Source organism: Phyllostomus discolor, chromosome 1 (genome assembly GCF_004126475.2).
Source record: "Phyllostomus discolor isolate MPI-MPIP mPhyDis1 chromosome 1, mPhyDis1.pri.v3, whole genome shotgun sequence".
NCBI classification, from domain to species: domain Eukaryota; kingdom Metazoa; phylum Chordata; class Mammalia; order Chiroptera; family Phyllostomidae; genus Phyllostomus; species Phyllostomus discolor.
Window position 1 is genome coordinate 168,992,683 of NC_040903.2, and position 24,934 is coordinate 169,017,616.

Sequence of the window (24,934 nt, forward strand, 5' to 3'; positions counted from 1 at the left end):
GATAGTCCAGTGTCCAGCAACTAAAAATGTGGCCTGACTCTCTGGCTAGTTTTTCCTTAAATCATGGATAAGAAAATAACTTACCTATTTCTTACAAGATAACAAGGTAAATGAGGAGGAATCCCTTCAGCTGACTCTGGCAACAACTAAGTAGACAAGTAGAAAAATGCTCTGAGTACTGATATACAAAATGTTTTGACATAGGAAGTGGATAACACTAAATAATATATTTTTGAAAGCTTATTTTAATTTCTGTTACAATGGGATAAGCAACTAACTTATGATTCAATTATTATACTCTTTTTTTCCTTTATGGATTAGTTTGTGGTGTCTTAATTTAGATTGTTAATTAAGATAATAGTTAATAACCTATTTTACCATTTACCTTAAGCTAAGTTAACTTCAATGAAATAAATGTGCATTTTAACATTTGATGGAATTCTTCATGTTGAATTAGACCTCTCCTAACACATGAAAAAAGAGCTACTTTAAACTACAGTTCAAATTTATCATAAAGCTTTATAAAAATATCTAATAACCTCCATACCCAAACTGCTGTCTCTCATACTCCAATGTGAGCACAGACACAAGAGCATGGACATCAATGGCCCCACGCCCAAATAAAAAACTATTTAACTTAGTCTTTCAAAGAAAAAGCCCTGTGATTCAAAATCACTACAGCCTATTTTCAGATGACTTCCCCCAAACGTCCACCATACCTGGTCTCCCCATCCCACATGCCTCACCACTACCAAATATTTTTTTTAAAAAAGAGTTTATGGGGCTGGGGAATAATCTGTTTACCAAAATATACAACATTCCCCAAAACCCTTCCCTAATAGTTTATTGATCACGTAACCAGTTTAAAAAAAAAAAGTTTTTAAATGTTCAGAGATTTTAATTGAAAAAACAATTTTACTCTTGGCACAGAGAGAGTCATTGACTAAACAGGTTCCTCAATATCCTGAGTACTAACCTAGACTAAATTTCCCAGCCTCCCATCCAGGCTAGGTTTGACATAACCTAGTTCTAGCTGCAGCAATGTGAGCAGTAGAGAAGTGAACCAGCCAAGGTCCTTACCTGCCCTTTTCCTTTCTGAATGGCTGGTAGGAAAGAACTAGAAACAGCATTATGTACAGTATAGCGCAAAATAAAGTAGCCTGAACTCCTACTCACTTATTGAAGAAAAGCTGCCTGGTAAGGAATACTCACATTAAACTGTTACATAGTAAGGAATGAGCTTTTAGTACATTTTGTCACTGAATTTGGGGGCTGTTTGGTACTGAAGTTAGCATTACCTTAATACATGGTGAAAACTTTTGTCAAGAACAGAACTTATTTTGTATCTGCTCTCCACTAGTTTATTTGGCAAATTTTTTTTTATGACAGACAATAGCAAAATAATCTTGGACTAGCATATTAGAAATTCTTTAGTAGTGGTTCAGACTTGTTATAGTTTTCTAAATGTTTTTATTTATAACTAGCTTTCACTCATTCTAAGATAAAACTTTTGCCGAAAAATCAGTCATATAGTTAAGTTGAAGACAGATACAGTACAGTAATTAACTCCATTTTTAAACTAAAGACAGAAGCTTGTAAACTCTACAATATCTAGATTAAATACACTGCATGTTTCAAGAAATAAATACTATTATCATTTTCAAGGTTTTTCAATAAAGGATTTACTCAATTCAAGATTTTCACTTTTAGAAAGAAAAAGCTGTGAGATTCATTAGCAATCTAGGTTAGGTCTACTATGTAAGTCAGTTAATATGCCTGATTTTATTCAAATTTCAGAAATAGCAAAGCTCATAATCTGAGAAAAAGAGAAATCAGGATTTACCTTTATTCAAAGTTTTTATAAAATATATTTTGAATCTGCTCCTACACAAACACAAAAGTCCTGCTACCAAGTATTTCTGAGAGAATTTTATGGCTTCCACACCCTGTACACAGCATTTCACTAAACCTCTTAACTAAATTCAAGAACAACGAAAATATCCCTATCTTAAACAACTTAACATCATTTTCTTTAATGTAATAAGGGAAACCAAAGAAGAGTATACATGTCTGATTTATATATAATCCACAATCCCTATTATATAATACCCCAATAAAATATACTTTCATATATTAATAATACTAAAGACACTGACACTGTATCATCAATACATTGGCACTAATGCTGGGCATTTGAACATGTCAGGGAGGAACACATTCTCCTCCACCCCTCTAGGTTCTTCTGACTGGTAAAAGAATTAAATTGACATGAGACAGACTGACTAACAGGAAGAAATCAAATTTAATTTTGTACATACAGAAGTCCCTAAGAATATGAGGCCCAAAGGTCATCAATGTAACTTCAGTTTATATGACATTCTGAGCTAAGGAGAAGAGAGGAGGGGTCTGGGACTTCAAAGGGGAAGAAGACACTCACAGAGAGGTAAAAGAACAAATATTTGCCATGCCTTGCAGAGACTAAGGGACACGGAGAATGTGAACAAACAGGCCTTGTCCTGACTGGTGTGGCTCAGTTGGTTTGGTGTCAACCTGAGAAGCGATGGATGGGTCACCAGTTCATACCTGGGTTGCAGGGCAAGAGGCAACTGATGGATGTTTCTCTCCCCATCTTTCTCCGTCCCTCCCCCTGTCTCTAAAAATAAGTAAATAAAATCTTAAAAAAGAAATACAAACAGGCTGTGTTAAGTTTCCCCCAGTCCACCACCAGACCTTTTCCAAATTCTCTGTAGTTTATCTCTGGTGATGGCTCTATTTCTTGGAATGAGCCCCATAATTGACTTCTTTTAAGCACTTCAGGGGGAAGTCAAAAGAAAATATTTCTTAAATTTTGTTTCTTAAAAATAATCAGCCTACCTGGCTGGAGTAGCTCAGTGGATTGAGTGCGGGCTGTGAATCAAAGTGTCACAGGTTCAATTCCCCGTCAGGGTACATGCCTGGGTTGCAGGCCATGATCCCCAGCAACCACACATTGATGTTTCTCTCTCTCTTTCTCCCTCCCTTCCCTCTCTTAAAATAAATAAATAAAATCTTAAAAAAATAATAATAATCAGCCTAAAATAATCTACAGGCCAAAGAGACACATTTGGGGTGGCAAATTTTACTCCACTACAAACATTAAGATTAAGGTAATCAAATAAGCAGTGTCTAATGAGTATCTAATCTACTTGATAAAATGCATTAAGTTAATGTATTTACATACAGAAAAATACATATGCATATACATATATACGCATGCATAAAACTGACATTTACATAATGTGTGGATTTCTTTCTACCACTCCTCCAACAAATCAGAAAGCAAACAAGTACGAGCGTAATACAACACTACCTACAGACTAGTATAAGCAGGAATTGAAAGGAAGCCAGCAGAAACTTAAGAACAGAGCCATAACCTAGCAGGCCATCATTTTCCAAGGCAAAAAGATGGCCCAGAATCAATGATAAGATTCCCTGCCCCTATCCCACCACCAACAGGTTGCATTTGGCTGGAATCAAGAAAAGAGTACCTATGTTTCAGAAAAACACCTCTTCTGATCCATGTTCTAGCTTGGGTAAAGAGAATCCTCCTGCAGCATTCTTCACCTCTATTAGGAAGACTCCAGCAGAAACCAAGTGGGAACCCCAGAACACTTCCTGTCTTAGAAGACATTCCCCTGCTCCTCACTTCACTAAACACTCACAGCCATTTACCACTGTCTGCCTTGGGACCATTAGGACTAATCTCATTGTGACTGGCTTTCAGAGGCATGAGACAATGCCCAGGGGTGTCCAACCTTTTAGTGTCTTGGGGTCACAATAAATGAAGAGTTGTCTTGGGACATACATTAAATAAACAAACACTATCTCAAAAACAAAAAAAATCTCGTACTCTTTTAAGTAATTTACGATTCTGTGTTGGGTCACTTCATAGCCATCCTGGGCCTCATGCGGCCTGTGGGTTGGACACCCCTGACACTCACTACACACCAACTTATTGTAGCTATTTGCTACCCCCCCCAAGTCACTACTTCCCTCTATGTTATAATTTTTAGCTCCTAACTTATCATCACTCTTTCTGACACTATCCTTCATCTTAGTGATTACAAGATTCACATTGATGATCTTTCCAACACACTCGTTATCACCTTTTCTCTGATAGTCTCCTACTTCAACTTCTCATTTATGTGGTCATAGTTTTGAACCTGTCATTACTGATAACCAAAACCCCTTCATAACCTCAACTTCCAAATCATTCTTTCTTCCACTTTTCTTTTCCAAATATCCCCTCTAGACTCCAACAATCCTTTAACACCACTAAGACTCTTCCATCTACCAATGCTACCACCTTGTTCACTGTCCATCACTGGATGTTCTCTTTCTTTTCCTTATTTACCTTAAATCCCATAGTGAATTATTATTATAATTACTCCACTGCATTTGCCTTAAACTCCCTTGACACCCACTTCCCAACTCTCTCCCAAATCCTGTTGAAACTAAACTCTCTACCTACACTACTGCAGCTGAATGAAGCTGGAGAAAAATTGGTAACTATAACTACTTTCACTCAAAAATCATAATCTGTAACCTCAAGAAGCTCATTAATGCCACCTGGCAATGATACTGTATTTTTCAGAGTCCATTTTCAATCCTATTTACCTAATTAACCACTAGCAGTCCTTACTTTGCCATACTAGTAGAGGCAGTAAAATTGACCATGATAGCTGAAACTATGCAAAGTGATCTTAGTAAGCAATGGGGAAAATTGTTCCATGACCTTTAAAATTTATCAAGACTAAAACTCTTATACTGCTTTTAAATAAAACAGGTAAATGAAAAATAATAAAACTACATAGTTCAATGTAACTTAAGACATTAGAAACATCAAGAATTTGAATAGTTTTTAAAAATCAGAGTGTTTTATTTTGTTGTAAGTTGTATTTTATTTATCACAAATTAAAGACACATATTCCTTTTGAAAGCATGATATTTAGGTAAAAATATTTCCAAAGCAACAAAGTAATATTTATATGTGCACCAAATTCTGTCAGCACAAAATTCTCCCAATTTAAAAAAAAAGATCGTGTATAAAATTTGTCCTGTATACTTAAAAAACTTCTCTAAAAAAGCCTTTTTTCCTTGGTCACCACATTAACTGTAAAAATGAACAATGACATTTTCCCTCTAAAAATACTTAAAATATAATCCCCATTTCTAGAAAAAGCCTTTGTTCAACTAATGAATAAGCCCTCATTGAGCCGCTAAATCATAGGATGCACTGTAGTTCCCCTGAAAAGGCCAAACAGCATATTCTTTCACAAAGAATGAGTCATTGGTGTAGAATAGTCAGCCTATTTAAAACAAAGACCAGCTTTAAATCTATTGCCTTTCTTCCAGTTCCTCTGCATGCCAACCTCTTGCTTTTGTTTTGTTGTAGGAGGTGCAAATATAAATAATAAATATATTGTGACACCAGCCTCAAGCAGGAAATAGCTCTAGTTAACTCTCAATTACCAACTCCAGGAAAGGGGAACATTTACAGTTCATATTATCTGCCCAATAGAACCATGCATAAAACACCCACATCTTACTCCATACTAACTAGAGTAGCCCCTGCATCCTCACTGATCCCAGCAAGGCATCCCTCCCTCTCTGTAACAGGAAAGTTGAGAATTTGACTACAAAGTCCAAAGCCATGCTTATGAGATGACTCTCTAACACGCAAAACTTGGTGAAATCACTCCAGTAACATGCTATGAATCACCAAATCCAGTAAAATAATCCAACTTTTATTATATTAATCGAATTTAAAATAGAGTGATGCTACAGACAAATAAGGCACAAAAAAGCTGTTTTGTTAATATCTAGAGGGTGGTTGGGTGGGGTCCTTTCCCATGAACATGTCATTTATTCCTAAAGTTGCCAAAAATCAACATGGATTCACTAAAGGAAAAGTAAATGAAAGGTGTTTCTTTTTTCATTTTTAGGAGACATGATGAGTTTGAAAGTGTGACAAACAAAACAACAGACCCAAAATTGAATCACTTATGCTAGCCCCATGTCACCAAATCCAGACTTGACTTAATGGCAGTTAAGCTTCTCCCAGAAACAGAATCTTAAACCTATCCATTAGGAGTCACCTGTTCAACACCAGTGAGGTAATCTGCATAACAGACCACTGCCATTCCCTAAAGGAAAGTGACTTACCATAACCTATCACTCTTTGCTAGTATAACTTCCTGTTCTCAGCTCCCTTCTTTCTAAAATTTCATTTTTTTAACAGCTCCTTGGAGCTTCTTTCTATCTGCTAGATGAGACACTGCATAATTCATGAATTGTTGAATAAAGTTCTTATGAGTTTTAAAATTTACTCGGTTGAATTACGCTTTCTAACACAGCAGGAAGAATGGGTACAGTGGACCCTCAATGTCTTCGCCTTTCTAATTCCAGGGGATAGGAGTCCCTCTCTCCCTAGTACCCTTCCCCATTCTCCTTGCCAAGTCTCCTTTTGGGAAGGGTGAGGAGAGACCATAAGTATGACTGTCCCAGGAAGGAAAGGAAGCTGAGGACAGCCCCATGTTCCCAGGCACTCATAATACTGATATCCCAAGAACAGATGTGGTGAGCGAGGCCAGGCATATCCTCCACCAGCCCTGGTTTTCAGTAAGAGTTAGTATTGGAAAACAGTAAGAACATGGACATCAGGTTAGTAGAAGAAATGTTGCTCTACTATTCTGATCAATTAAAAATAGAATCGCTAGACTCTCAAGTGCATTCGGACAGAAACCTTTGCCCAGTTTAACACTTCAACCACAGTATCTAAAAATGCCTTGACTTCTAGTCAAGATGGTGGCATAGATAAACACAGCTCACCTCCTTGCACAACCACATCGAAATTACAACTAAAATATAGAACAAAGATCACTCAGAACCATCAGAAATCAAATTGAATAGAAGTCTGGCAACTACATAATTAAAGAAACTACACCCATCCACACCAGTAGGAGCGGCAGACCATGGAACAAAGTGGTCCCGCATCCACGTGTAGTGGGTAAAAATTCAGGAGGGATACCTCCAGAGCAAGGAATCCCAGCCCTATACCAGGCCCCACAGGCCAGGGTTTCAGTGCCAGGAAGATAAGTCCTCATGTTTTTTGGCTTCAAAAACCAGTGCGGATTGAGTCAGTGGAAGAAACTTTTGGAGTCTCAAGCAGTTCCTATTAAAGAACCCACAGAAGGACTTACTCAGATGCACTCCCCCTGAGCTCCAGCACCAAGGTAGCAGCTCGAAAGGCACCAGTGGCACACAGGGAAAAAGTGAAGTATCTGGCATCAAGGTGAGAGATGAGGGACAGCTTTCTGCCAAAAAGTCATGCAGAGGCCATGGTCCCATTTCTGAACTCTCCCCCAACAGACCCAAACAACAGCAGGCGGGTGTCATATCTGAGACTCCATCAACCTGGTTAACACTGTTTGCCCTGCTGTGGAGATCCACAAAGGCTCTATCCCACCACATTACGGGTCCACCCAAGCTGCTTTTCCATATGAATGACAGACAGGTCTTGACTCATAATTCAATGTCCCAATTACTCTCTAACAAGCAACAGCTGGCCCTAGTAAGCCCCCAACCCACAGACCTTGTACATCTTGCTAAGTGGCCCCAGGCCCAGCACTAGCTGCAACCAGCCTAGATTCACAGCTTAGCTTCACCTGGCAATCTTCAACAGCATTAAAAAAGGACCAGTCAGAAATGAAGTTTACACTGACTGAAATAAGTAACTTACAGGAAATCAACAGTCTAGAGTAAATGAAGCCAGGAATCAAATCAGCAATTTGGAATGTAAGGGAGCACAAAAACTACATACTCAGAACAGCAAAGAGAAAAAAAATAATCCAAAACAGTGAGAATACTGTAAGGAGCCTCTGAAACAACTTTAACAATTCCAATATTCGCATCATAGGGATGCCAGAAGTAGAAGAGAAACAGTAGGAAGTAAGAAATCTATTTGAAACAATAATGAAAGAAAAATCTCCTAATTTTGTGAAGGAAATAGATGTGCAAGTCCAGGAAGCACAGAGAGTCCCAAACATGATGTATGTAAGAAGGCCCACTCCAAGACATGCCATAATTAAAATGCCAAAGGTTAAAGATAAAGAGAATCTTAAAAGCAGCAAGAGAAAAGCAGTAGTTACCTACAGGGAAGTTACCAGAAGACTGTCAGTTGATTTCTCAAAAGAAACTTTGTGGGTTAGAAAGGGCTGGGAAGAAATATTCAGTCATGAAAAGCAGGGCCCAGACTTCCTGTCAAGATGGAGGCATAGGTAGACATGCTTCACCTCCTCACACAACCAGAAAGAATTACAACTATTTTTCAAAACAGACAACAACCAGAATAGTCAGAAAATCAAGCTGTACGGAAACCCAACAACCAAGGATTTGAAGAAGCCACTTTCATCCAGATGGGTTGAAGGGGTAAAGTCCTAGAGATGGGCAGAGGACACAAAGAGGTGGTGGCAGTGGCAGGCCTGGCAGAGGTACTCCCACATTCACATGTGGTAGATAAAAGTCGGGAGGGATACCTTGGGAGTGAGTGATCCCAGCCCAAGGCCAGATCACACAGCCCTGGATTCCAGCTCCAGGAAAATAAACCTACATAACTTCTGGCTCTAAAAACCATTGGGGGTTGGGGAGACAGATGAAGCTGCTAGATTTCCAGGAGAGTTCGTTTAGCAGACACACATGGATTTAGAAGAATGCAAACCCACCTACTCTGAGATTAACCACCATGGCAACAACTGGAAGGGTGCTAGTCGCACACGGGAAGTGGGTGAATTGAGTGCTAATGTGGCAAAAGCCAGCAAACCTCCAGAAGCCAGGCAGCAGCACTGTCCCACCTCATAGCTCTCCTCCCACACAAAACCACAAAGTGGCAGGGTGGCCCTGCCCTAGCGATTACCTAAGGCCCTCAAAATTTACACAAAACTTACAAGTGCCTTTTACAGTGAGTCAAAGCAGCTCTACCTAATACACAGAAACAACACGCTGAGTATGGCAAAAACATAAGGGAAGAAAGGAAGGTTACACTAAGTGAAATAAAGATCTACAGGGAACCAACAGTGGAGACCATGAAGCCAATAACCAAGCCAACGATTTAGAACACAAGGAAGAAAAAGGCATTCAATCAGAACAGCAGGAAGAAAACAATTTTAAAAAAAAAGTAGGCTTAGGAACCTCTGGACAACTTTAAACATACCAACATTCAAATCATAAGGGTGCCAGAATGAAAAGAGAGAGGGCGAGAAATTGAAAACTTATTTGAAAAAGAAGGAAAGAAAATTTCCTTAATTTGGTGAAGGAAATAGACATACAAGTCCAGGAAGCACAGACAGTCCCAAACAGGTTGGATTCAAAGAGGACCACACCAAGACACCTCATACTTAAAATGCCAAAGACTAAAAATAAAGAGAGTCTTAAAAACAGCAAGAGAAAAGCAGGGAGTTACCTACAAAGGAGATCCCATAAGACTATCAAAAGAAGATTTCTCAAAAGAAACGTTGCAAGCAAGAAGGAACTGGCAAGAAGTATTGAAAGTGACTAAAAGCAAGGACCTACAATCTAGATTATTCTATCCAGCAAAGGAATGTCAAGAATATCATAGGAAATGGAGAAGCCAAAGAACTTATATGCATGACCCATGGACATGAACTAAGAGGATGGACTGCTGGATGGGAGGGGGGTTCTGGGCAAAGGGGAAAAAATTGGGACATCTGGACAACTGTAATAGCATAATCAATACAATATTTTTTTTAAAGAGAGAAAAGTAGGGACCTACAGCCAAGATTGCTCTAACCAGCAAATCTATCATTTAGAATTGAGGAGCAGATAAAGAACTTCCCAGATGAGAAAAAACTAAAGGAGTTCATCATCACCAAATCATTATATGAAATGTTAAAGGAACTTATCTAAGAAAAAGAAGACCAAAACTATGAATAAAATAGCAATAAATGCATATCTACCAACAATTGAATCTAAAGAAATTAAGCAAACAAGAAGAACAGCAACAGAATCATGGATATGGAGAGTGTTTATGGTTGACTGTGAAGGAGGTATGTGAAAATGGCTGAGGAGCTGAGGGGATTAAGAAGTACAAATAGGTAGTTACAAAATAGCCATGGGGATGTAAAGTACAGTATAGGAAATGGTTATACCAAAAAACCTCTATGCATGATCCATGAACACGAACAATGGTGTGGGGGATTACCTGAGGGGGTGGGTGAAGGTGAGTGGAAGGGGACAAAGGGGCAAAAATTAGGACAGCTATAACAGCATAAGCAATAAAATATAATTTTTAAAAATGTCTTGTAGAGATTGGGCCCTCTAACAATGTTAGTAAGTTAAATCGTTAAACCTGTAAAAATGAAACTTGTAACGAAAACTTGATTTAGAGTGACCATTATTTCCATTTATTCGATTTGAAACTATATTCAGCTAGTACATAGAAAATGAGTGATTCCGGACCATAACCAGTTTACTTTGTTTTTTGAAGTTCTCAGCTGTTGCAGCTAACAGGAAATACTGTTACAGCCAGAGCAATAAGCTATCTTTCTTGTATCATCACAGATTCTTATCTCCAATAGTCAAAAGTCTACCCCCTATCTTCCAAGTTCAAGTCAAATGCCAACTCCCATGGGAAGTCTTCCTAAATATCTTTAACACTCCCACCGTGTGTACCATCCTCAGTGTTTTGATGACATTTACGTTATAGCACTATCACAGTCTATTATTGACTTAGAATTCCCCTAAAGGTTTTTTAAAAGTCTTAATCCTTGCTGTATATTCACAAGTCAATAAGCACTCATTTAATTTTTCAATCAGCAGCTGGTTTCCATGCCTCTTTTCAGTATTCATCCATTAGCCAACCAACCTATAAACTGCTGACTCCAATAATCTTTTAGCCTTCATTCTACCTGCAGAATCAGTACCTGTCTCCTATTCTAAATTGTTTCTACAGGAAAGTCTGTTCTAAATCCCAACTTTACAGATTGACTACAAAATAGGACATGTTCAAAATGAGTGCCTGTATGCACATAAATTTCCTAACTATATGTCAATGAAATTCTCAATTGCCTTAATTTTTTACAAAAAAATAATGGGAGGGCAAAACTATCACTTACCAAATGCCACTGATACAAGAAAAATGACACAGAGTATATATCCTGAAAGAGCATACAACTTGCTAAGTATTCAATCTCCCTGTAATATCCACAGTTTATTAAATATTGGCTGAATTTAATTTAGTCAACCAGCCAAGAGCTGAATTCCTTCCATGCCTCTTCTCAAACATCAATCATATATATAACCAATGACATGTAAACTGTTGGATTAAAACACAGGGAGGACTCACCAATACATAAACAGCAGTAAAGAAAGGACACTCAGAACTGGGGACAGACGGGTACTAAATTATAACAGAACAGTATTTTGAAGAGTGAGTATGGGTTTAGGGGACAGAACTGACATAGAACACTCCTTCTGCTCTCTTGCTTCCACAAGGCTCATCTTCAATTTCTAAAATGCCCCTTTCTCTAGAGCTTCGATATTAGACCAAGACATTAAAGTCCTTAGTATATTTTTTATCCCCTTGCCCCTTTTCAAAGTGTATCTTCTTTAAACAGTCAATAGTTATGAATTAATATCAAAAATTTTATAGTAATTGTTTGTAATAACCCAAAACTGTTAATCCAAATATCCATCAACAGGGAGAATGCAAAAACAGATTATATTACCCATACAATGGAATATTACCCATCAATAAAAAGGAACAGACTATTAAAACACAGAATTACATGATGGATCTCAAAATAATTGTGCTAAATTAAAGAAGACAGATTTTTTAAAAGAATACATACTATATTGTTGCATTTATATAAAATTCTAGCAAATGCAAATTAACCTGGAGATTAGTGCCTGAGCAAAGAGGGGTTGGGAAGAAGAGGAGTACACTAAGCAGGAGGAAGCTTTTGGGGATGATGGATACATACATTATATTGATTATGGTGATAATATCACAGTTGTATAAACATCAAAAATTATTAAATTGTATACTTTATAAATGAACAATTCACTGTGTCAATTTTTCCTCAATAAAGCTGTTTTAACTAGACAATCAAACACAATGATTAAATCCTGCTTTTGTCTTAAAGGGACTTTTCTGCAGAGCAACCAGGGAAATATGCCTAAACACTGTATATCATATTATTTTTATCGTATCTTCTTTTTATTTATTTTCTAAATCATTTTTTATTTTTCAATTACAGTTGGCATTCAATATTATATTAGTTTCAGGTGTACAATGCATCAATTAAACATCATATAACTTACTAAGTGATCATCATCATAAATCTTGTACCCATCTGACACCATACATGGTTATTCAAATATTATTGACTGTATTCCCTATGCTGTACTTGACATTCCTATGATTATTCTGTAACTACCAATTTGTACTTCCTAATCCCTTCATCTTTTTCATCCATCCCTGCAACCACTTCCCATCTGGCAATTATCAAAATTTTTTCTGTATCTATGAGTCTGTTGTTCTGCTTATTCATTTATTTTGTTTTTTAGAGTCAGTTGTTAATAGCTATGTATTTATTGCTATTTTATTGTTGATATTTTTTATCTTTTTTCTTCTTCTTAAAGGAGACTCTTTTAACATTTCATGTAATAGTGATTTGGTGTGATTAACTCCTTTAGCTTTTTCTTGTCTGGCAAACTCTTTAAATGTCCTTTGATGCTAGGTGATAGCTTCGCTGGGTAAAGTAATCTTGATTGTTGGTATTTGTTTTTCAACACTTTGACTATTTCTTGTCAATTCCTTCTGGCCTGCAAAGTTTCTGTTGAGAAGTCAGCAGACAGGCTTATGGGAACTCTCTCAGAGGTACCAGCTTAACTACTTTTCTCTTGCTGCTTTTAAGATTCTCTCTTTGTGGCCCTGGCTGGCGTAGCTCAGTGGATTGAGCTCAGGCTGGGAACCAAAGTGTCCCAGGTTCGATTCCCAGCCAGGGTACATTCCTGGGTTGCAGGCCAGAACCCTCAGCAACCGCACATTGATTTTTCTCTCTCTCTCTCTCTCTCTCTATCCCTCTCTCTCTCTCTCTCTCTCTCTCTATCTCTCTCTCTCTCTCTCTCTCTCTCTCTCTCTCTCTCTCTCTCTCCTCTCTCTCTCTCTCTCTCTCTCTCTCTCCCTCCCTCCCTCCCTCCCTCCCCTCTCTAAAATAAATAAATAAAATCTTTAAAAAAAAAAGATTCTCTCTTTGTCTTTACTCTTTTGCAACTTAATTATGATATGTCTTGGGGTGGGCCTTTGGGTTCATCTTGTTTGGGATTCTCTGCATTACCTGGACTAATGTCTATTTCCTTCACCAAGTTAGGAAAGTTTTCTGTCGATATTTCTTTAAATAAGTTTTCGATTTTTTGCACTCTCTCTCCTCTCCTTCTGGCACCCCCATGATGTGAATGTTGGTATGCTTGAAGTCCCAAAGGCTCTTTATACTATTCTCACTGTTCTGGAATGTTTTTTTCTTTTTGTTGTTCTAAGTGGGTATTTTTGCTTCCTTATATTCTAAATTGCTGATCTGATTCTCGGCTTCATCTACTCTACTGTTGATTTCCTGTACATTACTCTTCATTTTAGTCAGTGTATTCTTCCTATTCTTCCTTTCTGACCAGCCCTTTTTCATGCTGTTGAAGTTCTCACTAAGTTCAATAAGTATCCATTTAACCAGTGTTTTGAACCCTGCATCTAGTAGATTGCTTGTCCCCATTTTGTTTAGTTATTTTTCTACAGTTTTGTTCTGTTTTCATTTGGAACATGTCTTTTTTTCCTCTTTTTGGCCATTTCCCAGTGACTGTTTCTATGTATTAGGAAGAGTTGCTACATCTACCATGCTTGGCCTAATGTAGTGGGTGTCCTGTAGAGTCCACTGGCACAGCCTCCCCATTTGCCCAAGTTGGGCACTCCAGGTACAGCCCCAGCATGGGCTGTGTACATCCTCTTGTAGCTGAGCCTTGACTGCTAATGGCACACCAATGGGAGAGATATAAATCCTGGCCAATCAATTCTAATGACTGGATGCAATCACCATGGAGGATCAATTACCTTTGAAGGGGCCCATCTCACAGAGCAGGGCTTAATAAAACAGGGCTCTGGTGCCCACTGAGGATTGTGTCCTTGTGGTGGTGGTTAGGGTTGTACTTTGACGTGGTCTAAAGCTGACCACCATTTGTGCTGGCTCTGGGGCAATCCAGAAGGTGTAGGCCAACGTCAGCTATCACCTGTGTTCTGCCTGGAGCACCCCAGCATGAGCTAAAAAGAGATCTGCAGATGGCTGCTACCTGTGCTAGGCTTGGAGGTGCCCAGGAAAGCCGCACTGAGAACCAAGACCGATTGCTTATGAAAATTATCTATCTAATCTCCAAATTTACATTTCTATAACCAATCAGATACCACAATATCTCTTCAGACGCAGCTCTTTGGGGGTTCCAAGTCCTGCAGCAATATCCTTTGATTTTAACCAGCCTTTAAACTAGTCTTTCCTAACTTAACAAAAAAGCACTGTTGTGGAAGCCAGGAGACATGGATCTTTGTCATAACCACATTATACAAGTTGTTCAATACTCTTTAGGCTTCAGATTCCATCATCTTCAAACTTAGAGTTTTCAAGTAATTCTAGTGCTTTTTGCAATATTAAAAGTATAGATTTCACTACATCAATCTTCTGGTTCACTCTAACCAACTCAGTTTGCCATAAAGTTTGCTAACTGCATATGATGAAAGAAACAATTCCCCCTTCCAAAAAAATGCCCTTATTTGCTGACTAGGTCCAATGAAGAAGCAATGCCCCCAAAAGAAAACTGTTATTTTTAAAATGCATATGGTTGTGAAGTTTTAATTTAAAACTTTCCAATTCTTCTTACTAAAAAATCAAATGCCTATGAAGTTTTTTCCAAACCCTCAAACACTGATATGACAGTAGATGGAAACTATGCTTAAAACTGCATCTTTAATGCAACAGCCAGAGTTGGGGAGAAAAAATAATTTTCCCTCTACCCTTCTAAGTTGTTTTGGTTGGATTAACAATAGAAATAACATGAGAGAGATTTAACAGGAGTGCCTTGCTAATCCAAGCTCTCTGGGCTTTTCTATATATAGCATACAAACATGAAAATAAACTTAAAAAGAATAAACCCAAACATTCTTCTTCTGCAGCTTTATATATTAAAATATTTTTAATTCAAAGATGAAATATTTTTATATAAGTACAGCATGAAAAAAATTACTTAGACCTTTGTCCTCTCAGAGAACAATAAACAAAAGGGTGCATGGGTACACTATTTATGATTAATGAGTCCAAGCAATCACATGTCAGTCATTCCTGAAAGCTGTCCTAAAATTAATTTGTGTCCTAAATTAATAAGATTAACAGCATAGTTTATGGGGCAATATTTTCCCGTTTCTCTAAAATAAATTATGCCAAAGAGCAGAAGATTAAGTGGTATTCTTACCTTGTCATAACAGCTCACACTTCTATGTCCTAGGAGAAAGTGCTTTTTACTCCCTAAGTACAGAATTGAACAAGTGGGAATTTTAAGCTGATAACTTTATGTAGTTTTATTACCATAGTACCTAACAGGGTATCAAAATACCTAAGGAAGTTATTAAATATTGTCACTGAAAATTGTCTCTGTGTTCTGGTACCTCCTCAGAAGCCATTTACTTAAGTTCTCTGGAATAGCAATATCCTTTTCCATGGTGGTTTCACACATTTATACCTACAGTTACAAAAACAGTATTAAGAGGGTAGCCTAACTTTCATCAAAACTCCTAACCAAGGTTGGTGTGATCTGCTCCTGCTGAAAATACTGTGTTTTGGTGTGTATAATGCACCCCTGTACATAATGCACACCCACGTTTTTGGCCCAAACTTTCAGGAAAAAATAATCTTTGGTTTTAATTTTTAATTCAATCTTTTATCTATTTATAATTAGATACTTATTTTTTGTACTATAAATTTTAGCATTTATTTTTAAACATTATGGTACAAGAAATTTTTTTCAAGAAATTTTATGTAACAAATAATTACAAAACAGAAGAATAGGTACAAGTATTTCAGGCAGTACCCATGTACAATGTGCATCCTTATTTTTCCCTCAAAAATTTGGGCAAAAATGTGTGCATAACACATGGCAAAATACAGTAACACATATACAGAGAGATACCAAATACACTTAAACATATATACACAGTGACCTAAACAATCATGCTACCTTAGCTGTGAAAAAAATTATTGGCACTTAAGCAAATTATATGAAAACAATAATATACAATATCTGTCCAGAAGGTATCCAGCCATGTAATATGAAAAATAGAGACATTTATTGAAGCAGATACACGATACAAGAAACACTGTACACAGGACAATGATGCCTCAGTCCCCTTCAAAGTAGGCACCTTAGGACCTCACACAGCTCTCCCAATTGCCGTCAGCGGCCCTGGTGTATTGTCCTAATTCTCATCAACAGTCTGAAACTTCTTCCCTTTCCAAGGTGATTTTAGTTTTGGGAATAGCCAGAAATCACAGAGCATCAAATCTGGGTTATAGGGGGTACAGAGTCACCTGGGTGATTTGATGTTTTGCCAAAAATCTCTGCACAAGACATGATACATAAGTGGGCACATTGTGATGATGCTGCCAATCACCAGTCACCCTCAGCTACGGCCTTCTGAATCATCTGAATAGCCTCCACAGAGGAATGTTCAAACTTAACGCAAAATCTCATGCAGATTCTTTGCTCTCCTTGCTCAGTCATTTTGAGTGAGACGGCCACACAGTACACATGCTCACTCAATGGCATTTACCTCCCCCACTGACTAGTACAGTGAAGTCATCATCGTTCACACATACACATTCCAGTCATCTCTCCTTGGCTGCCAGCTTACATCATTCTCACTCAAACCATTTTCATTGTATTAACAATGGGTGTACTTTCTACAGGCAGACCTCATACATTAAAGGGACAACCTGTACCTTTGAATTAGTTGTAAAATAACCATCTATTGCTAAATACATTGAAAGAATTTGGCTTAAAACAGCAACAGATACAAATGTGTGATTTTAGGGAGGCTTACGCATTTCAGAAAAGTCCCATAAACCCATGTAAACATGCCAATGTGAATTTATAGCTTTCTTTCATAAGTGAAGCATAAGAGCACATGGTTAAAAACATAAGCACAATCAAGTGGCATTAGTGTTATAAGTCTTAGTTTCCTCATGTATAAAGTAGGGACAGTAAGTGTGCCTATACTTCATAGGGTTATTGTGAACATTAAATTTAAAGATTCAAGAACTATATCTAGTGCCAGGTACACATTAAATAGTAATAGCTATTCATATTACTATTATTACTATTAGAACTTAGATATTCTACACAGAGAGGTTAAAGAGTCAATTAAAAGTAACTTTATCCTCTAGAGGGAAAGACAAACTACAGCCTGCTGGACAAGTGAGTTCTTTTCTTTGGTGTGCAAGTTAAGGGTAACTTTTACATTTTTAAATGGCTGAAAAAATTAAAGAAATATTTTATGTCATGTAAATATTACATGAAGTTTGAATTTAAGTAAATCTAAAGCTTTATTGGACCACAACCACATGTAATCGTTTACATATTTCCTATGGCTGTTTTCACGCTACAATGGCAGAAATGAAGAGTTGCAATTAATCTCTCATGGCCCAGAAAGAGGAAAGTAGTTACTATTTTGCCCTTTACAGAAAAGGTTTGCCAGCCCTTGGTGTAGAATCTAGAAGATAATAACTATTTAGAAGGTAAAAGGTATACACATGGTGGTTATCTTAAACCACATGCACCTTGACTGATTTTTTCAGATTGTTTCTCGAAAGTAACTGTATTAATTTACAAGTACTAAATTGCTTTAAGCAATTCCTTCCCAAACCCTCAACCTCATATTGTTACATTTCCATTTACCAGAAAACCATTCTAAACATTACTATTTTTAAGTTCTAATACCACAATTGGTATATAATAATAAAAAGAATGTGAAATGGCCTCCTTACCTTAAATATATATTTACTTGGACAATGAAAAATTAAGAGCTGAAATCAATGGTAAAGTTAAATGCCAAAAGGAACAGAACACTAAGTCTAATCCAATATAATTCATCTCCCAAGTGAACTCACTATCTTTGGGGGAAAAAAGGTTGACATAAAGGAAAACATTTGAAAGACTGTAATATACAAAGTGGACAAATGCAATTACATGATGAGGAAGAAATAAAAGTGGGGGAAACAAAGGAGAATATGCTTAAACTACTATACATCCAAATAGATGAGAGAAGAGAGATAAGATTCAAGAGAAGAAATCATAAAAGGCAGAACAAACACAGTGGAGGGCACTTATGGGAAGTGTAAAGCAAAGGAAAAAGTTTGATTACAATATTCTGGGAAGATAAAGGTAAGTTTGAAATCTTTCAAATTACCTCTTCCTCTCCTTCCTTTCCTAAAAAACGTCTGTTTAATTTTGAGGAAATGTTATAGGGAAAATGTTTAAAGACTTCATTCCATATCTGTGAAGAACCTGCTCCAGACATAAATGGTATTTGCAATGTTAAAGGAGCAAAGAAATAGAAACTGAAGTTGGAGAACTTACATACACTGAATAGAAAAGGAAAATCTATAAAAAAATGAAATTACTAACAAAATTACAAAGTAACGTGAAAATCAAGTAGATGATTAATTCTGTTGTCAGCAAGAAAGGAGGAAAAGGAATTCATATTCCAACTTGTGAAAGAGAACTGAGCTTACATAAAGAGGAGAGTTTGAAATACTAGGAAGGGAAGTTGGAAAAAATAAGGATGAGTAAAAATATGGGCAAGTAGCATTAATGAATTTAGAATTCAGCAAGTAGCTAAAATTATAAATGTATCCCATCTAGAACAATTATGCTATGTTCTGCAGTAATAGAGCATCAGAAAAAACAAGCATTTAGACAGACTGTCAGAACTGATGGAACAAAAAGTCAAAATGGTTAAGGCTTTCCAGTACATTACTAGGGTAAGAATATTAATACTGACAATAAAGTTCTGGCTGTAGAAAGGAAATGAAGCAAGGAAGAAGCTGCCAAGTTAAAAACAAATAGGCAAAAACTGAGAGACCAGTCTAATTACATTCAAAAATAAAATGAGGATTCAAGAGACACATAATTAGAGGAATGAATTTCTGTGGTATTTCATTAAAGCATTCTCATGATTAGAGGACTATGGATAGCCAATGGTAAAAATTAAAAGGTGAGGTCTAAATACATTTTGTACTCTTAAAACAAAGAAAAAGGACTCTCTCAACAAATTGCCATCATATAAAGACCACAGTAGAGGACAAAACCCATGGATTCTTAACAAACTGAAGTCATTATTTCAAGATTCTAAAAAAGAAATACTCAAAGGACTTAGAAATTATAAAAATACCTAAAATATCCACACTGACATTTATATATGAAGAAAATAATGTTTCAGTAGAATACACACAGACGTTATAGCACTAAATGACTAGCTCACATCAAAAAAGAGGATTGACAGCTCACTCATAGTTGGTTAACTTATAGTTCAAATAGACTTGAGTGTATATCAACAAAGTAGGACTGGTACGGACTGATAAGGAAATTGCCTCACTGTACTATCGCCCTATTATTCATTAAATTGAGTCTTTGGTTATAAAACTATTTTCTAGTCTAATAGCTCAGGAAAGAAAACAGTTCATGTCTCATTTTCTCCACATAGTTTTAACTATTTATGTCTTCTTTTTTCAAAAGGGTACTAGATAAAAGTTAAGTACTTACTAATATCATCTTCATGATAAATGACAGAGTGAAAAGGCAGAGTTCGGTCTTTAATATATCTCTCTGCTGGCTCAACATAAAATGTGCCACCATGAGTCTGGATGAATCCTTCAAATCTCCCATCAATAACAGACCCATGGCTAAAACTTCCTTCTTCACCTATTAATGAAAGCAACAAACTCTTGAAAATTTAATTTGCATGTACATGTTAACTTCATTTTTCTTTAAAGAGCTATTTGTATATATATTTTTAAAAACCTAAATATAAATTTACTGAGGAAAATCAATTTTAATACAAAATATATCAACCTGAATTTGAGATATGAACAGCAACTACTACTTAGTTAAAACATACACAATTATTAGTAGCAACAATGAAATAGAACATCTATCTGGTTGACAGTCACTTTCCCAGCACCTAGCTAGGTGCCTGGGCATATGTGCAATAATTAATAAATAATTGTTCAATTAACATAAACTTAGAAAAAGGCTAACAGGCCCACTGACGAAATAAACACTGTAAAAATAAAGATATTAAATTCTCTTTTGAAATTTTGCTCTAATTGCTATAAGAAAAAAGTTCCTTTCCAACCTGATACATTCTTCATGAGCATATATGGCTTCCTTAACACCTTGAGGTTTTATAAATATTAATATATTTTTAAAATAAGATAGTGTCAAATATTTTAAAAGCAATCTGAACAAAAGCATACCAATATACTTTTTATGACACTGGACAAAGATTTGTAATACTGTCCCATCAATTATACTTCTCTAGTGAAAGAACACTAGAAAAAAGGTCTTTTTGAGTCTCAACATGATCACAGAGAAAAGCGAAGCACTAGACATCAAGTGCTTTGAAGCGATGGAAGGAAGAAGGGGGTTTAAAAGTTAAATTTACTTAAACTTTTCTCATGAGAGCAAAAATCAGGCTTTTACAATTTCTAAATTATAGATTAAAATTAGTTAACTTTAAAGTAATTACAGACTTAAGCTAAGAGTCCACGACACTGGTATTTTAAGTTACGTGGCTTTTATCTGCAAACTGCCTTATACTTTTCTTTTCTTGACCAGCAAAAAAAAAAGGGCAGAGACTATGAGTTACTTGTCCAAAAATATAAATAATAAAAAATTAATAGAAAACTGTAATCTAACATTAAAAGCACAGCAAGGTTACTGCTAATTTCTTCCTTGAATGGTCAGAAAACCATGAAAGACTTTGAAATTTTTTTTTAAAGATTTTATTTATTTATTTTTAGAGAGGGAAGGGGGAGAGAGAGAGAGAGAGAGAGACAGAGACAGAGAGACAGAGACATCAATGTGCGGTTGCTGGGGGTTCTGGCCTGCAACCCAGGAATGTACCCTGGCTGGGAATCGAACCTGGGACGCTTTGGTCCCCAGCCCGCGCTCAATCCACTGAGCTACACCAGCCAGGGCGAAATTTTTTTTAAAAATCTAAGTTTGCAACCATTGAGAGAGCCAAAAATCATACCTTTCAGAAGCCAGACATTGCATAATTCAACATTAAACAAACATGTAACAATAAATCAAAGGAGCACTTCATTCTTTCAAGATAATTATACCCTTCATGAGAGATTCAAATCTCCTCAGACTTTATTCCATCTTTTCTGAAATACTTGCCTATGCTTCAACATGTATATTTCCATGTGTAGGAAAAAAAGGGTTCTAAGATTCAACTTACCATAAATATGTCCAGTGTAAATATGAGAGGTATCATAATCAAGTACTGTATTTGATGTTTCTACTTTAAATTCATCACTAAAAAGGGAAGTGTCCCTCTTCATTCGTAGGTTGAAATGTCTGTAACATGGGACAGGAAAAGGAAAAATGAAATTTAAAGGATCCAAATTTTAAACAATTTTTTTGTCTTTAGTAAAAAAGTCTGAAAAATGTAGACTGTTTCACACAATTTGTCTATTTGGGAAATATACTGACCAAGATTTTCCTTTAAAAAAATCTGCTCTAAAATTCAGCCTAGCAGCTATGACTGAATTCTAAATTATATACAATTAAACAGTAACTGTCTAGGATATATATTTAAAAATAAACGCCAACAGGCTGGCCCCTACATGGTAAAACAAGGTCATTCCAACAGCAACTACTTTGCTTGGAGATTAAAAAAACAAACTTCTGGACCCAATTACTATTACCACTGGCTGTCTTCCCTCTCTAGTAGTTCTACAGCTTTGACACTTTCCCCTACTTTTTACAACTCAAAGAATATAATACATAGGAAAATGGCATCTATTTAACATCTCAGAAATACTTAACATCTCAGAAATACATGCTCTTTCGTTTACACGCACACACACAAAACATTTCAGTCCTTTATTTTCCCCCCAGGGCTTCTAACTCTTCCAATTATCTTTGGACCTTTCTCAGTTAAATTTGGGAACCCTAAAAGACTATGATATTAACTGAAATCGTAACTCTTTCTAACTCTATAAAGGAGAGGGAAAGACCAAAATGTTGAGGTGAAATTAAATAAAAAATACAAGAATCTAATCTTAAGCCTAAAATTTACTAGCCCAGGACTCCTGTTTGTGACATGAAGATAATACATTCTATCTTCTAGAACTGTTTTACGGATTAGAGATTATAATGTATGTAAAATCATTAACATAGTATCTGGCACATAGGAGATATACCATAAATGGTACTAAATTTGCTATCATTACCAAACTCTTAAAAGTGTATCAAATCTCTTACAATTTCTATAAACGTCTGAACATAACACAATTTCTATCAATGAACCTGACCCAGTTTTCAATTAGCCAACCTACAAATGTTAACAGGAAGTGGAGCTCTGGAACTTACACACACTGCTGGTAGAAGTACAAAATGGTACAATTACTCTGGAAAACTGGCAGTTTTTTATAAAGTTAAATATAAAAAATTCTATGACTCATAATTCTACTCCGAAAGAAGTAAAAACATAAAACATATGTCCAACCAAACAATTGGACACAAATGTCCATAGCAGCTTTGTTCATAATAGCCCAAAACTGGAAATAACCTAAAATGTCTATCAATGACTAAAGAGATAAAAAAGATCATGGTTTGTTCATTCAATGGCAAACTACCAGAAAAAAAAAAAAAACTACTGCAGTTTTGAAGATACTGAACACAAAAGAAGATACACAGTATAATTCCAAATATACATAATTCTAGAAGAGGTAAAACCTATCTATAGCGAAAGAAAGCAGATAGTGGTTACCTAAGTGAGAGAAACTAAGAGCAAGGGAGTATGAAGGAACTTATTGCTACAATGGAAGCATCCTATATATTGATTTGAATGTGGTTACAAAGGTATATACATCTGTCAAACTACACATTTGAAATGAATGTTTTATTTTACGTAAATTATACTTCAGTGAAGTAGATTTTAAGCAAAAAATTAATTTTCAAGTGAATAGGAGTCAACAGGGCATACTCATTAGCTTCAGAACATTGTCTATTTTATCTTTTCCCTATTTTCATGTCAATCTTCATACCCTTTCATTTTGAGGCTGTACTCAGATTCCACTTGCCCAAAACCCTCACCAAAAACCACGGGCTTCTCATGTGCTGTGACAAGGACTCTAGGCTAAGAAAGGCATCCTCAGCAAGGAATCAATAAAGTGGAACATTTTCTAAATGGAAACTCCACAAATTTTAAAATAATCTATCCTAAACAAACAAGAATCTTGCCTGAATTCTTATTGTACATTCTGTCTTTTCATAAAATTACTTCTGCCAACCATAGGAAATTTTTATCATATATACATGTGTAAATACATTATATTTTAAAGGATCCCAGTATTTTGAAAAAGTCATTAATTTATCATGATATATACTTTTAATTTATTAAACAAATATTACCTGTAAAAGAGCATCTTTGTTAAAGAGATTAAACAATAATTGTCAAATAACTTTATATACTTATCATTCAGGATTTATTATTCTGTAAAATTATTTTACCCTAAAATTATTATAAGCAAGAACATTAGTATTCTATCTATATGGCAAAAATAAGAAGGGATGAGAGGGTAAAGGTTTCAGAAAGACATTTAAGTTCAACATAAGAATAATCTACACTACACTCCCTTCCCTCCCCTCCCCAAAATAGTTTTATATCACTTAAAGTGTCTAAGCAGACAGCAACCCCAGAGGGCAGTTGTAACAGAAAGAATTTAAGAACACTTGAGGCAGACCCCTTCCAACCTTGATACTGATTTCATAATCAGAAAATTGTTTCATATATACAGAACATTATTCTTACTATTGATTTAAATTGAAATTAAAACCATATATAAAATCAGTTCTCAATGATCCATGCAGAGTCAAGTAGCAATAAATGAAACCAAAAAATTTGATCACACCCCCAAGTAAAGTTTTTATTAATTATATCAGAATTAATTTGCAACTAAAACATATATCAACAGATGAGGGAATAAAACAGAGGTGAACATGGAAGGCAGGTAAATGGTAGAAAGAAGCCAAATTCAATTAAAGTCTGTTGCAATCTATGAAAATACCTAAGAAAAACTGCAAAAGAATAATCAGAAACTAGATATATTTATTCCATTAACTAACTCACTGGATTCCAATTCCCTAATTTTGAGCCTACTATCATCAGTTTGATAGTTCATATCTTTATACTATTTTAATATTTATATAAATAATTTCTTTGTAATATCCCTATTGAATAACATACTATAAAATAATAAAAATTAGCTAACCACATTCTGCCTTCCCAGTTTCTCAACAAGCCCTAAATAAAAAATAATCTAAAAACACATCCTAACAACCTGATTCTGTAATTGTTTGAACTTCTGGCTCAAAGGTCAGAAAAAGTGCAGTGAACACTGACTTATAGAAACCACTGTATTCTGGGAAACCATTTTAGTGATGCCTCAAAAAGTTAAACATCGAGATTACCATAGGATCCAGCAGTTCTTATTCTAGGTATATACCCAAAAAAACTGAAATCAGAGACACAACAGATACTTGTACACCAATATGT

General features: G+C 36.0%; 1 protein-coding gene across 2 annotated transcripts in view; it reads right to left on the minus strand.

Moving 5' to 3' along the window:
- Positions 1-24,934, minus strand: part of ADAM10 (ADAM metallopeptidase domain 10) — a 128,066-nt gene that overhangs the window by 53,734 nt on the left and 49,398 nt on the right. For both annotated transcript variants that reach the window (XM_028507979.2, XM_036034066.1), the window contains exons 3-4: positions 21,611-21,729; positions 19,909-20,067 (exon numbers count right to left, since the gene is read on the minus strand). In XM_028507979.2, coding sequence (XP_028363780.1) covers positions 19,909-20,067; positions 21,611-21,729 — 278 coding nt within the window. The remainder of the gene's footprint in view (positions 1-19,908; positions 20,068-21,610; positions 21,730-24,934) is intronic.